The 12,363-nt window shown below is 71.9% G+C and overlaps 2 protein-coding genes across 2 annotated transcripts; one reads left to right on the top strand and one right to left on the bottom strand.

Moving 5' to 3' along the window:
- The first annotated feature begins 1,008 nt into the window (after positions 1-1,008).
- On the top strand, positions 1,009-6,763 carry B4GALNT1 (beta-1,4-N-acetyl-galactosaminyltransferase 1). Its single transcript, XM_067314022.1, has 11 exons — positions 1,009-1,024; positions 1,643-1,849; positions 2,349-2,522; positions 2,920-3,026; positions 3,135-3,172; positions 3,756-3,936; positions 4,381-4,485; positions 4,577-4,764; positions 4,977-5,117; positions 5,728-5,965; positions 6,066-6,763. The coding sequence occupies exons 2-11, from the start codon at positions 1,644-1,646 to the stop codon at positions 6,278-6,280; spliced, it is 1,593 nt and encodes a 530-aa protein (XP_067170123.1). The 5' UTR covers positions 1,009-1,024; position 1,643; the 3' UTR covers positions 6,281-6,763.
- A 1,143-nt stretch (positions 6,764-7,906) lies between these two features.
- DTX3 (deltex E3 ubiquitin ligase 3) lies at positions 7,907-12,056 on the bottom strand. The gene is made up of 5 exons (XM_067314049.1): positions 11,977-12,056; positions 10,478-10,552; positions 9,329-10,017; positions 8,576-8,793; positions 7,907-8,355 (listed from the first exon to the last, which is right to left on the bottom strand). The coding sequence occupies exons 2-5, from the start codon at positions 10,488-10,490 to the stop codon at positions 8,280-8,282; spliced, it is 996 nt and encodes a 331-aa protein (XP_067170150.1). The 5' UTR covers positions 10,491-10,552; positions 11,977-12,056; the 3' UTR covers positions 7,907-8,279.
- Between the last annotated feature and the right edge of the window lie 307 nt (positions 12,057-12,363).

Raw genomic sequence — 12,363 nt, 5'->3', positions numbered from 1 at the left:
CTGGGCTCCCCCCACCTCCGCGGCCCCCGGCACCCTTCACCCCCCCCCCGGGGTCCCCCAGGACCCTCCTGGGCCCCCTCCCGGCCCCCCCGGGCCGGCTCCGGCCCCCTCCCCGAGCCCCCCCCGCCGCTGCCGGGGCTGCGGCGCTGCCGTTGCCGGCCGGGGCCGCCGGGGGCGCCCTCCCCGCCCGCCCCCCCGAGCTGCCGGGCCGGGGCCGGGGCCGGTGCGCGGCCGCGGAGCGCCGGGACCCGCCGGCGGAGCCAGGTAGGGCCGGAGCTGTCCAGCGCTTCAGCACCTCCCCCCGCCCCGGCCGGGCCTATCGCGACATGTCGTGACAGGGAGGTTCCTGCCACCGCCCCTCGGCTCCCCCTCGGTCCCCACATCACCTGCCCCGGCCCCCTCCCGTTCCCCGGGGCCCCCCGAAAGCCCCGGCCCCCCCCCGGCCCTCCAGCACCGCCAGGCCCCGCATCCCCCTCCCGCCCCGGTTGGTGCCGGCCCCCCCCGGCTCCCCTTGGCCCCCCCCGGGCCCCCGCATCGTCCCCATCTCCCGGGCCTCTCCTTGCCCCCCCGCCTTCACTGGTCCTCGCAGATTCCCCCCCCCCCCCCGCACCACCAAAATGTGCCCGGATCGCCCTGCCCCCCCCGGATTCCCCCGAACCCCCCCCCCCGGATCCTCCTTGCTCCCCCCCCGGCCCCGCTGCATCCCAGATCCTTCCCAGCGCCCCGAAACAGCCCCCCCCAGCTCAGCTCCCCCCGCCTCCCAAATCCTGTCAATTCCCCGGCCAAAAGCGACCCCCTCCCTCCCGCCGGGGGCTGCGGCCATTTCCCGGCCGGGCCCGGCACACCGGGGGGAGGGGGCTGGCCCCGGCTGCACCCCCCCCCCCCCCCGCAGAGCAGGGCGCCTGGGCCCCCCCTCATGTCACACCTTGTCCCCAGGCCGTGGCAGTGGGGAGGGCAGAGCCATGAGCGTGGGGTGAGACCCCGGCACCCCCCGAGCCGAGCCGGGACTCTCGTCCGCCCCGAGGTGAGGGGCAGGGGGACTGGGGGGACTGGGAGAACTGGGAGGCTGGGGGAAATGGGGGGGCTGGGAGGCTGGGGGGGCCTGGGGGACTTGGGGGCGGTACTAGTGGGATGGGGGTACTGAGGGTGCTGAGGGAACTGGGGAGGACTGGGAGGACTGGGGGGTACTGGGAGGCTGGGGGCCTGGGGGGAACGGGGGGGACTGGGGGGTACTGGGGCATAAGACAGTGGGTGCAGCCATCTGGACATAGCACAAGGGCCATTGCAGGGGACACCAGGTGGCAGTGGGTGGCACTGGGAGATACTGGGAACATCGGGAGGCACTGGAGACACTGGGAAGCATTGGGAGGCACTGGGGGAACTGGGAGCACTGGGGGCCCCCCCACACACCTCACCCCCTTTGCCAGCCTGTGCCCAGTCCAGGTGCCCCATGGCCATGGGGGGAGCTGGGGGGTCTCGGGGGGGGGGGGGGGAGAGAACCACCATGGTGCTGCGGTGGCCTGGCGCCACGTCCAGCCCGGTCCCATGGCTGGGGGCTCGGGTGGGCTCTGGGGCTCGGGTGGGCGGCCCAGCCCCACGGCGGCCCCACGGCGGCCCGGCCCCAGCTGCCGGTGGCCCGCAGGATGCGGCCGGTGCAGAAGTCGCTGTGCGCGCTGCTGGTGGCCGCGGCGTCCCTGGCCCTGCTCTATCTGCACGTGTGGGCCCCCAAGCCCTACAGCAGCGTGGACCTGCGGCCCCGGCCCCCCGCGCGCCTGCCGGACGGGCGCCTCGGCCAGCCGGCCCGCCAGTACCCCCACATCGCCTTCCGCCTCAAGGAGCAGGTCATGGAGTAAGGCCCCGCGTGCCCGGCACCCCGGCAGGGGGGCACCCTGGGCTGGGGATGTGGGGCACCCGTGGGGCAGGGGGCTGCATGTAGTGGGGGTGCGGGACACCCGTGGGGCTGGGGACTACACGTGGCGGATGCGCATGGGGATGCGGGGGACCTATGGGGCTGGAAGGACCCCAGGGTGGGGATGTGGGGCAGCCATGGGGCTGGGGGCTGCATGTAGTGGGGACATGGGGTGCTCATGGGGCTGGGGGCACCCCAGGGTGGGGACATGGGACACCTGTGGGGCACCTCTGGGGCTGGGGGCTGCACAGAGTTGATGTGCATGGGGATGTGGGGCACCCATGGGGCAGGGACAGCACCGCATGGGGGGGGGGTCCAGGGCATGGGGCAGGGACAGGGCTGGTGGCAGGGCCTGTGACCCCCCCCTGGGGGCAGCCGTGGTGGGTCGGGATGAGGCGGCAGACGCCCCTGGCCCGCGGTGACGGCGGCGGCTCGGCAGGCGGCTGCCCAGGAACGCCTGCTCCTGCGAGGCCGAGCCGGGCATGACGCTGCCCTTCCCGAAGCAGCTCTTCGGGCAGGTTCACAGCGTCGACTTCGCCGGCGCCTTCGACCCCGACGAGCTGCCCCTCATCCACCGCCAGCGCGAGCAGGAGTACCAGCGGCAGCAGCTCCGGTGCGCGGCGGGTGGCGGTGATGGGCACGGTGTGGGGCCGGGCTGGGCACTGCGTGGGGCAGAGCAGGGGCATCGCGTGGGGCACGGCACGGGGCAGCGCTGAGCACTGTGTGGGGTGCTGCACCGGCACCACATGGGGCAGGATGTGGGTGTCGCCTGGCTGCAGCACGGGGCAGGATATGGCCCTCGCCTGGGGCACTGTATGGGCTCTCTGTGGGGCAGGGTGAGGGCATGGTGCGGGCTCCATGTGGGGCAGGAGGAGGGCACTATGTGGGGCAGGATGTGGCCCTTGTTGGGGGTGCAACATGGGGAGCGCATGGGGCAGCACGTGGGGCAGTGCATGGGGCAAGACGTGGGGCAGGGACACCCGGGGCCCCAGGTCTCACCCCCCGCGCAGGGTGCAGTCCCCAGCCGACCGGCTCCTCGTGGTCCGCGCCAACTCGCCCCTCGAGTACCCGGCCCAGGGCGTGGAGGTGAGGCCGCTGCAGAGCGTCCTGGTGCCAGGTGAGACCGGGGGACGCGGGCATGGGGCAGGGCTGTGGGGACACGCTGCCCACGGCCTCGGGGCTGCCCCCGGCCCTGCTCACCCTTTCGGCTTCTCCGGCTCCGCAGGGCTCAGCTTGCAGGCGACGGGCAGGAAATCCTACCAGGTGAGGGCATGGTGTGGGCCTGGCATGGACCTGCGTGGTCCCGGCATGGACGTGCGTGGTCCTGCTGTGGTTGTGCACGGTCCTGGTGTGGTTGTACATGGTCCTGGCATGGTGCATGGTCCAAGCATGGTTGTGCATGGTCCTAGCAGGGATGTGCATGGTCCCGGCGTGGCGGTGCATGGTGCTGGCATGGTCATGCATGGTCCTGGCATGGTGCATGGTTCCAGGATGGATATGCACGGTCCTGGCATGGTCGTGCATGGTCCTGGCGTGGTCGTGCATGGCCCTGGCATGGTTGTGCATGGTTCCAGTGTGGACATGCATGGTCCTGGCAAGGTGCACCGTCCCAGCATGGTCCTGGTGTGGTCGTGCGTGGTCCTGGCGTGGTCCTGCATGATGCCAGGGTGGTTGTGCATGGTCCTAGCAGGGACATGCGTGGTTCTGGAGTGGTTCTTTATTGGACATGAATCCCGTGGGGCACAGTAGGGCCCACGGGGGCCACGTCCTGGCTGTGGGACTGGGGAGGAGAGCGGCACCGCGGGGACACCCCTGGGGCAGCTGTAACCCGCTGGCGGTCTCGCAGGTGAACCTGACAGCCACGATGGGCACGCTGGATGTGGCGGCCGTGGTGGACGGCGTGGTGCTGCAGGGCGAGGGTGAGCCCCAGCTCTCGCTCGCGGCCGCCCGCCTCGACCACCTCAACCGCCAGCTGCAGTTCGTCACCTACACGAACACCCTCTTCCACCCCAACACGGCCGACATAGGTGGGTGCTGCCAGGGGGGCTGGGCCACACGTGGGAGCTGGGCCATGGGGGGAGACATGGTAGGGCTCGGGGCTTGGAAGGGGACAGGGATGGGACGTGGATCAGTGCTGGCCCTGGGGACACCACGGGTAGGATGTGGATGGGTGCTGGTCCTGGAGACACCATGGGTGGGATGCAGATGGGTCCTGGTCCTGGGGACACCATGGGTGGGATGCAGATGGATGCTGGTCCTGGGGACACCATGGGTGGAATGCTGATGGGTGCTGGCCCTGGGGACACCATGGGTGGAATGCTGATGGGTGCTGGCCCTGGGGATGCTACGGGTGGGACGTGGCTGGGTGTTGGTCCTGGGGACACTACGGGTGAGACACAGATGGGTGCTGGCTCTGGGGATGCCAAGGGGGGTGCACAGCCCCAGCACCCACCGCCCCGTCGGCTCTCCAGTGCAGTTCTCCACCGACGGGCACGAGGCCTCCTTCACCATCCGCATCCGGCACCCACCCACGCCCCGGCTCTACAGCCCCGGCCCCCCGGGTGACGGGGACGCAGGTGAGCGCCAGGGCACCCTGGGGACCCCCAGCCACCCCCTGAACGCCAGCCGGGCACCCAGGGGTGACAGCCACCCGCCCGCCCGCCGCAGAGTACAACATCAGCGCCCTGGTCACCATCGCCACCAAGACCTTCCTGCGCTACGACAAGCTGCGGGGGCTCATCGCCAGCGTGCGCCGCTTCTACCCCTCCGTCACCATCGTGGTGGCCGACGACAGCCAGCGCCCCGAGCCGCTGCAGGGCCCCCACCTCGAGCACTACCTCATGCCCTTCGGCAAGGTGGGCTGGGGGCCGCGGCGGCCCTGAGGGGCTGGTGGGATGACGGGGTGTGGTGGGACCCCGGGGAGGTCGTGCACGGTGGGGCTGTTGGAGGACCCTGAGGCAGCCCTGGAGGGCAGCGGGATCCCAGGGAGGGTGGCGGTGGGGCCATGGCTCGGCCGTGGGGTGGCCGTGACCAGGCCGTGGGGTGCTGACCCCCAGTGCTGCCGCAGGGCTGGTTCGCGGGGAGGAACCTGGCCATCTCGCAGGTGACCACCAAATACGTGCTGTGGGTGGACGATGACTTCATCTTCACCCCCCGCACGCGGCTGGAGAAGCTGGTGGATGTGCTGGAGCGGACCAGCCTTGACCTGGTGAGTCGGGGGCCGGTGGCGGCGTGGGGCTGTGGGGGGGCCGTGGGCCCTGTCCCCCTGGTGTGACAGCAGTGCTGCAGGTGGGTGGCACAGCATGGGGGTCCTGCTGTCCCCAATGCCCCAGGGGTGTCCCCGTACCTGGGGGGTCCTGGTGACCCGTGTGACGGCAGTGCTGCGAGTGGGTGGCACAGTGCTGGGGGGTGGCAGCTCCCGGTGGCTCCTGGTGCTTGGTGCATCCTGATGCCCGGTGTGTCCCGTTGCATCCCCATGCCAGTTCCCAGTGCATCCCTGTGCCAGGGGTGTGCCAGCTCCCGGTGCCTCCCTGTGCTGGGGGGGTGCCAGTTCCCAGTGCATCCCCATGCCGTGGGGTGCTGTTTCCCGGTGCATCTCCATGCCCAAGGGTGCCGGTTCCCAGTGCATCCCCATGCCCGAGGGTGCCAGTGCCTGGTGCATCCCCATGCTTGAGGGTGCCAGTGTCCAATGCATCCCTGTGCTGGTTCCCGGTGCATCCCTATGCTCAAGGGTGCCAGTGCCCAATGCATCCCTGTGCCGGTGCCCGGTGCATCCCCATGCCGGGGCGCCGGTGCCCGGCGTGACGGCGGTGCCGCAGGTGGGCGGCGCGGTGCGGGAGATCACGGGCTACACGACGACGTATCGGCAGCGGCTGAGCGTGCGGGCGGGCGGCGCCGGCGGCGACTGCCTGCGCACGCGGCCCGGCTTCCACCACCGCCTCGCCGGCTTCCCGGGCTGCGTGGTCACCGACGGCGTCGTCAACTTCTTCCTGGCCCGCACCGACAAGGTGCGCCAGGTCGGCTTCGACCCCCGCCTCCGCCGCGTCGCCCACCTCGGTGAGCTGCCGCCCGGGGGGAGCGGGGCGGCGGGGGGGGGGATCCCCCAAGCTGGGGGGCACCCGGACGCTGGGGCCCGCTGACGCCGGGCGCCCCGCAGAGTTCTTCATCGATGGGCTGGGCGTGCTGCACGTGGGCTCCTGCGAGGACGTGGTGGTGGACCACGCGTCCAAGCTGAAGCTGCCGTGGCGCAAGACGGAGAGCGAGAAGCAGTACGCCAAGTACCGCTACCCGGCCGCCCGCGACGACAGCCTCAGCCTCAAGCACGGCCTCTTCTACTTCAAGAACCGCTTCAAGTGCATGACGGGCAACTAGCCCGCGCGCTGGCCACCACCGCCACCGCCGGCCAGCACCGCACCGGACTGCAGCCGCCTCGGGACTGGCGCCGCCGCGGCCGCCCCCCCCCCGCTCACGGCGTTTTTAGCTCTTTTGTACCAGGCCGGGGGCGGGGGGAGGGGGGGGAGGACCATGGCAGCGGGACCCCCCCTGCCCCCCCCTCAAGGCCACGGAGGGGACGGTCCCGCGGCCCCTGGGAGGGGGGAGGCGAGGCCATGAGGACCCCTGAGGGGCCCAGGCGTCCGAGCCCTGGCCCCCCACCAGAGACTCTGTTTTCTATTGTACAGACGCCCCCCTCCCCCCCCAATGCTGCGATGAGGATTTTTTGTGCCAAGTCTCTGTCCCCCCCCCCAACGGGGACCACCGGCCACGGAGGGGGGGGGTGGCCCACGCCAGGGCCACAGGCCGGGGCGGCCCCCCGGCCGCAGGGGGGGCGCTGCCACGGGCCCCCCCACCCGGCCCTTTTCTATCCGATGGTGAGATTTTAACGAGACCAAAAAAAAAAAAACCACCAAAAAAACACCCGACGCTTTTATTTGTGAAAACCAGGGAGAAAAAGAGGCAGGCAGCAGGGAGCCCCGCCCCCAGGCCAAGCCCCGCCCCTGGGCTGCCCTGGACCCACCCCCTCAACCAATCCCCACCCACAATAGCAGTAGCTCCACCTCTTCCCCAGCACCCTGCCCCTCTCCCAGGTTGCCCAGCCCCACTGCTGAAGGTGGGTGACATCACTGGCTGGGAGCCAATCCCTGCCCACCCCTGCCATGACATCATGCCCAGAGCACCCCCCCCCCCCCCCGGGGCTGCCCCATAACCTCCCCCGGGGCAGGTTCAACCCCACAATTGCCCCATTCCCCCCCCAGGGGCAGCTTCCAGAACCCCAATAGCCCCATGCTATTGGGGGGGGGTCTCCTGCCCCAAGGGGGGGGTCCTGGAGGTTGGGGGGGGGTCCCCATGGGGTGGCAGTGCCCATGGGGCAGGGGTCCCCATGGGGCAGAGCTCCCCATGGAGGTGGGGGGGGAGGTGAGGTGTCTGCAGGGTCCAGGGGGGGTCTATAGGGTCTGTGGGGGTGCCAGGGGGTGAGGAAGGGGGCACCCAAAGCCCCCCACCACCTGCAGGGTACCCGGCCCCACGGTGTCCCCCCTCCCCACAGTGTCCCCCAGCCCCACAGGGACCCCCACACCCCACAGAGACCCCCAGCCCCCCCCCAGCCCCACAGACTCTCCAGCCCCATGGACTCCCTCCCACACCCCCCCCCCAAGCCCAACAGTGTCCCCACCCCACACAGCCCCCTGCCCCATGGAGCCCCCCACCCCAGTGCAGTATGGGAGGGGCCAGCAGAACATAGGGCGTGGCCTGGTGGGGGCGTGGCCTATCCCCCCCTCAGCCATGCTGGACACAGCCCAGGCCCCCCATGTCCGTCCCCCCCAAGGAACCCAGGCAGACGGGGGGGGGGGGGACACGGGCCCCCCCAGAGCCGCGCTCGCTTCGCAGTCTTGCATATTTTTTATTGGATCAAAGTTACAGAGCTGGGAAGGAGGGTGGGCACGCGGGGGGGGGGGGGGAGGGAGGGGGGAAATAAAAATAAAAAATAAATTAACCCGATGCCCACGACCCCCCAAACGGGCACCGACCCGCTCCCCGGCTCGGGGGACACGGGGTGGGGGGGGGGGGAAAGGGGCACGAGACCCCCCCCCCCAGCCCGTCCGTCTGTCCATGGGGGGCTGCGGGAGGCAGCAGGGGGGTATGTACAGGGTGGCACTATCTGTCCATCCATCTGTCCGTCACGTGGGGAGGGGGGGAGGCTGCATGGCACGGTGCCCCCCCCCCCTCCTTTGCACACCCTCCTCGCGTCCCTGGAGGTGCCCAAGCCACTTGCCTGGAGGCTCCGGAGCCCGGGGAGGGGGGACGTGGCGGGGGGCGCCGCCGCTGCCGCCGCGGGGACGTCCTGCCACCCCGGGGGCACCCCGGCCCCAGGGGCTCAGTCCTCGGTGATGCCCTTGGCGCGCAGCTCCTCCTGCACCCGGGCGAGGTATGTGGGGTCGGGGTACCCGAACCTGCGGGCGCAGGGGGCACAGGTCAGCCGCGCACCCTCGCCCGTCCCCCCTCCCAAAGCGGGGTGCCCCCCTCCCCCCCCCCCATTCCCCCCGACGGCATCCCGCCACGGGAGAAGCCCCGTCGCCCTTCGTCCCCACCTCCCCGCGCCCCTCGCCCCGTCCCCGGGGTGCCCCCCGCCGCCCCACGGCCCCCCCCCCCCGCCCCCCCCGCGTGCCGTACAGCTGGGGCCCGCCGGTGCAGTTGGTCTTGTGGTGGATGTCGTTCCACGTGATGACGTTGGCACGGCCGGTGGTCATGGAGGTGCCCACGGTGAAGGTGAGGCGCTGGTCGAAGGCTTTGCGGAACAGCCCCAGCACCTTGTTGCCCTCGGGGCAGTCGGGCAGGTAGGCCACCCGCGTGGTGCCCGGGTACCGCACGCCCGGGTTGGGGTGCTCCACCTGCAAGGGGGGGTCAGCACGGGGGGGGGCAAAGCGGGAAGGAGGGAGGGGGCGTTACAGGGGGGGACACGGGGCCGGGACGTCCCAGGGGAGCCTCGACGGGCTGGGGGGCATCCGGGGGGGATTGGGGTACCCAGGGGTGCTCGGCCAGGCTGGACTTAGCCCCATGGTGCTGGGGGCACAGAGGTGGGTCGGGGGCACCCACCAAAGTTGGGGGGTGCCCAAGGGCCCTGAGGACACTGAGCTGGGTCGGGGGCACCCAGATGGGTTGGGGAAGCCGGGCGCCAGGGCACTCAGCTGGTTTGGGGGCACACAACCAGACTAGGGTGCCCAGGTGCCAGGGGTGCAGAGCCAGGCAGAGGTGCCCAGCATGGTTCAGGGATGCCCAGTAGCTCCAAGGCCACAGAGCAGGACAGGGGACACCCTATCAGCTCGGGGTGCCCTGATACCGGGGGCACAGGGCCGGTTCGGGGACACCTCGCCAGCCCAGGGTGCCCGGTGCCCAGGCGGCGCGGGGGGGCACGCGCTGTCTTACCCCTTGGACGCCGGGTGGGAAGACGTACTGGATGATGATGGTGCCGAACTTCTCGTAGCCGGGGAGCAGGAGGCTGGAGTCCTTGGTGACCAGCATGCGCCCGTTCTGGGGCTGGTTGCCCACCAGCTGCCCGTAGAAGCGCCCGCACATGGGGCAGGCGGTCTTCACCTGGAGCGCCCGCGTGATGCAATCCTCGCAGAACGAGTGCCGGCACTTCTCCAGCGTCTTCATGTTCTGGATCTCGCCCAGGCAGATGGGGCACTGCCGGTCGGGCTCCTCGTCCCGCGAGCACCCGGGCGCCGGCGCCCCGCCGGCGCGCCCCCCGCCGCCCGCCGGTCCCCGGGCCCCCAGCCCAGGCCCGCTCTTGTCCAGCAGGGCCACGCAGCCCACCATCTCCCCATGGCGTTGGGCCTTCTTCAGCTCCTTCTCCGTCTCCTTGAGCAGGGCCTTGAGGGCCTTGCGGGCCAGGTAGAGGCCGTTGGCGGTGCCCGGGGCAGGCGTGCAGAGCTGCAGCACGTAGATGTCGGAGGTCTCGCCGTCCACCAGGATGCTCACCTTGGTCTCCTCCTTGAGCCGGGCCAGCTTGGCCGGGCTCTCCTTGGTCAGGAAATCCCACACGCGCTTGGACACCGTCAGCTTGTTCTTAGTGGCCCCCCCGCACGCCGCCATCCTGGACAGGACAAACGACACTGGGGGGGGCCCCAGGCCCGTGGCGTCAGAGCCCGCCGGGTGCGGGGTTCGCCCCGGGGTGTCACAGCACCCCCCTCCCCCGCAGTGTCCCCAGCTTGCTCCTTCCTTATGGTGTCCCTCCACGGGTCTCCTCCCAGGCCATGATGCTTCCCCAATGGGCATTGGGTGCCCCCCCCGGACCCTCCCCAGGCTCCAGGGTGGATGGGACGGGACCTGTCCCAGGTGCCACCCAGGTGGCACTGAGGCCTCTCGAGGATTGACACCCCCCCCCGCCCCCAAGCCAAGGGGGGTGTCACAGCCCCCTGCCCAGCAGGGAGGGAGAAGGGGTTGGGGTTTGGGGGCACCCCCTTACCCAGGGGAGCACTCAGGAGTCCGGGCTCTCGCCCTGCCCGAGGAGGGGGTCCCGGTGTCCAGGGTGGGGGTCCCGGTGCCCTGGGGGGGGGGGGCAGCAGCACCCACCTGGCGAGCCCATGGGGGACAGCGCGAGCCGGAAACGCCAGCAGAGCCGTGATCAGCGGAGCCACGAGCCACGGACTGGTGGTGGTGGTGGTGGTGGTGTGGGGGGGGGACACAGTGCCAGGGTCACACCGTCGCCCCCCCAAACCCTGTCCCCAAGCCAGTTCCCCCCCCCCAAGCACGTGGGCCCCCCAGCAGGACTCGCTGCCCCACTGAGCCCCCCCACAGCCCCCAAGAAGGCTCTGGGGGGGCCCTGCTCTGCACCCCCCCCACTCCCAGCCCCACCAAGCCCCCCCAGTTGGAAAATACCCCCCCGGCAGGAGGCTAATCGCCATCAGGAGACCCTACAACAACAGAGGCAGCGTAATGCGTCCCACGCCCCCCACCCCCGCCGTGTCCCCAGGAGACCCTACAATAACAAACAGCCCGAAACGCCGGGCCCAGCCCTGTGCCACCCCCGGGAACAGCGGGGCTGGGGGGGGGGCGGCCGGGTACGGCCTCCTCGGTGCCCCCCCCCCAAACCCCATTGCTGGGGAAGGGGGGGGCCCAAACCCCTTGAAGATCCTCAGGATGGGGGCAGGGGGGAAGGGGTTGCTCACCTGACACTATTTCCCCCCCTCCCCGGGGGGCTGCACTGCTGGGGGGGCTGTAGGGGGGCTGCAGCCCCCCCACCCGGTTTTGGGGGTCACCCCCCCAGCACTGCCCGGGGAGGCAGCATGCAGGGCACAGGGATCACCGGGGGGGGGGGGGGGACAAGGGCCATCCCTAGGGAGGGGGGCAGGACAGGGGGCTGGAGGGGGCAGGATGGTAATGGGGGGCAGGACAGGCCGTGGGAAAAAGGGGGGCAGGATGGGGAGAGACGGGGGGGGGCAGGATGGGGTCAAGGAGGGTGAGATGGGGCCGAGGGAGGCAGGATGGTTCTGGGGGAGGCAGAACGGGCCAAGGGGGGAGAATAGGTTGGGGGGGAGGCAGGATAGGGATGAGGGGGGGCAGGACAGGCCTGGGGGGGGGGGTCCTTGAGCAAGGGGGGCTCCGGGTGGGCCAGGGGAATGGGTGGAAAGATGAGGATGAGGAGGGACAGGATTGAGGGGGGGCAGAATGGGGACTGAGGGGCTGCAGGATGGGAATGAGGGGGGCAAGATGGGGCCGGGGGGGCAGGAAGGGGATGAGGGGGAACTAAATGGGGGGGAGGAGGATAGAACCGGGGAGGGGGGGGAAAATGGGGCCCGGAGGCGGGGGGGGGAGAGCTCAGGCCTAGTTGAGCCCCGGGGGGGGGGGTCTTGCTGGGGGGCACCGGCCGGACCGGGGGACAACGACGACGCGGTTGGGGGGGGGGCTGGGCCCGGCCCTGCCCGTTACCGGGGGGGGTGGGGGGGGGGGAGGGGGGAAGGGGGAAATGAGGCTGGGCCCGGCCCTGCCCGCTCCCGGGGGGAGGAAAGGGGGACAGGACGAGCCCCCCCGCGCCCAGCTCCGGCCCTCCCCCCCCTCCGCGGCGGACCCACCATAGCCGGGGGGCCGGAGCATGGCGGGGGCGGCGCGGCCCCGAGCGGTGCGGCGGCGGCGGCGGCTGGCGGCGGCGGGGGGGGGGGAAGTCTTCGCGGAGCCGCCGCGCGTCACGTGGCCGCGCGGGGCGGGGCGCCGCCGCCATGGCAACGGGGGGCGGGGCCCGTGGCAACGGCGCTGTGCTGCGGGGGGGGGGGGGAGGCGCGGCCTGGCACCGGCGGACGCACCGGGGCGCGGTGGGGGGGGGGGGGGGGCGGGATCCCGGTGCGGCGGCAGCAGCGGCGGAGGGGAGGGAAGGGGGGGCGGGACTCACCGGGGCGGAGCAGGCCCTGCCGCCTGCGGGAGCGGGGTGGGGCGCTGGTCGCCATGGCAACGGCACATCACAT

The sequence above is a fragment of the Apteryx mantelli genome, chromosome 33 (assembly GCF_036417845.1).
Source record: "Apteryx mantelli isolate bAptMan1 chromosome 33, bAptMan1.hap1, whole genome shotgun sequence".
NCBI classification, from domain to species: Eukaryota; Metazoa; Chordata; class Aves; order Apterygiformes; family Apterygidae; genus Apteryx; species Apteryx mantelli.
The sequence above is the reverse complement of the archived record's forward strand: the minus strand, read 5'-3'. Positions and strand labels throughout refer to the sequence as shown.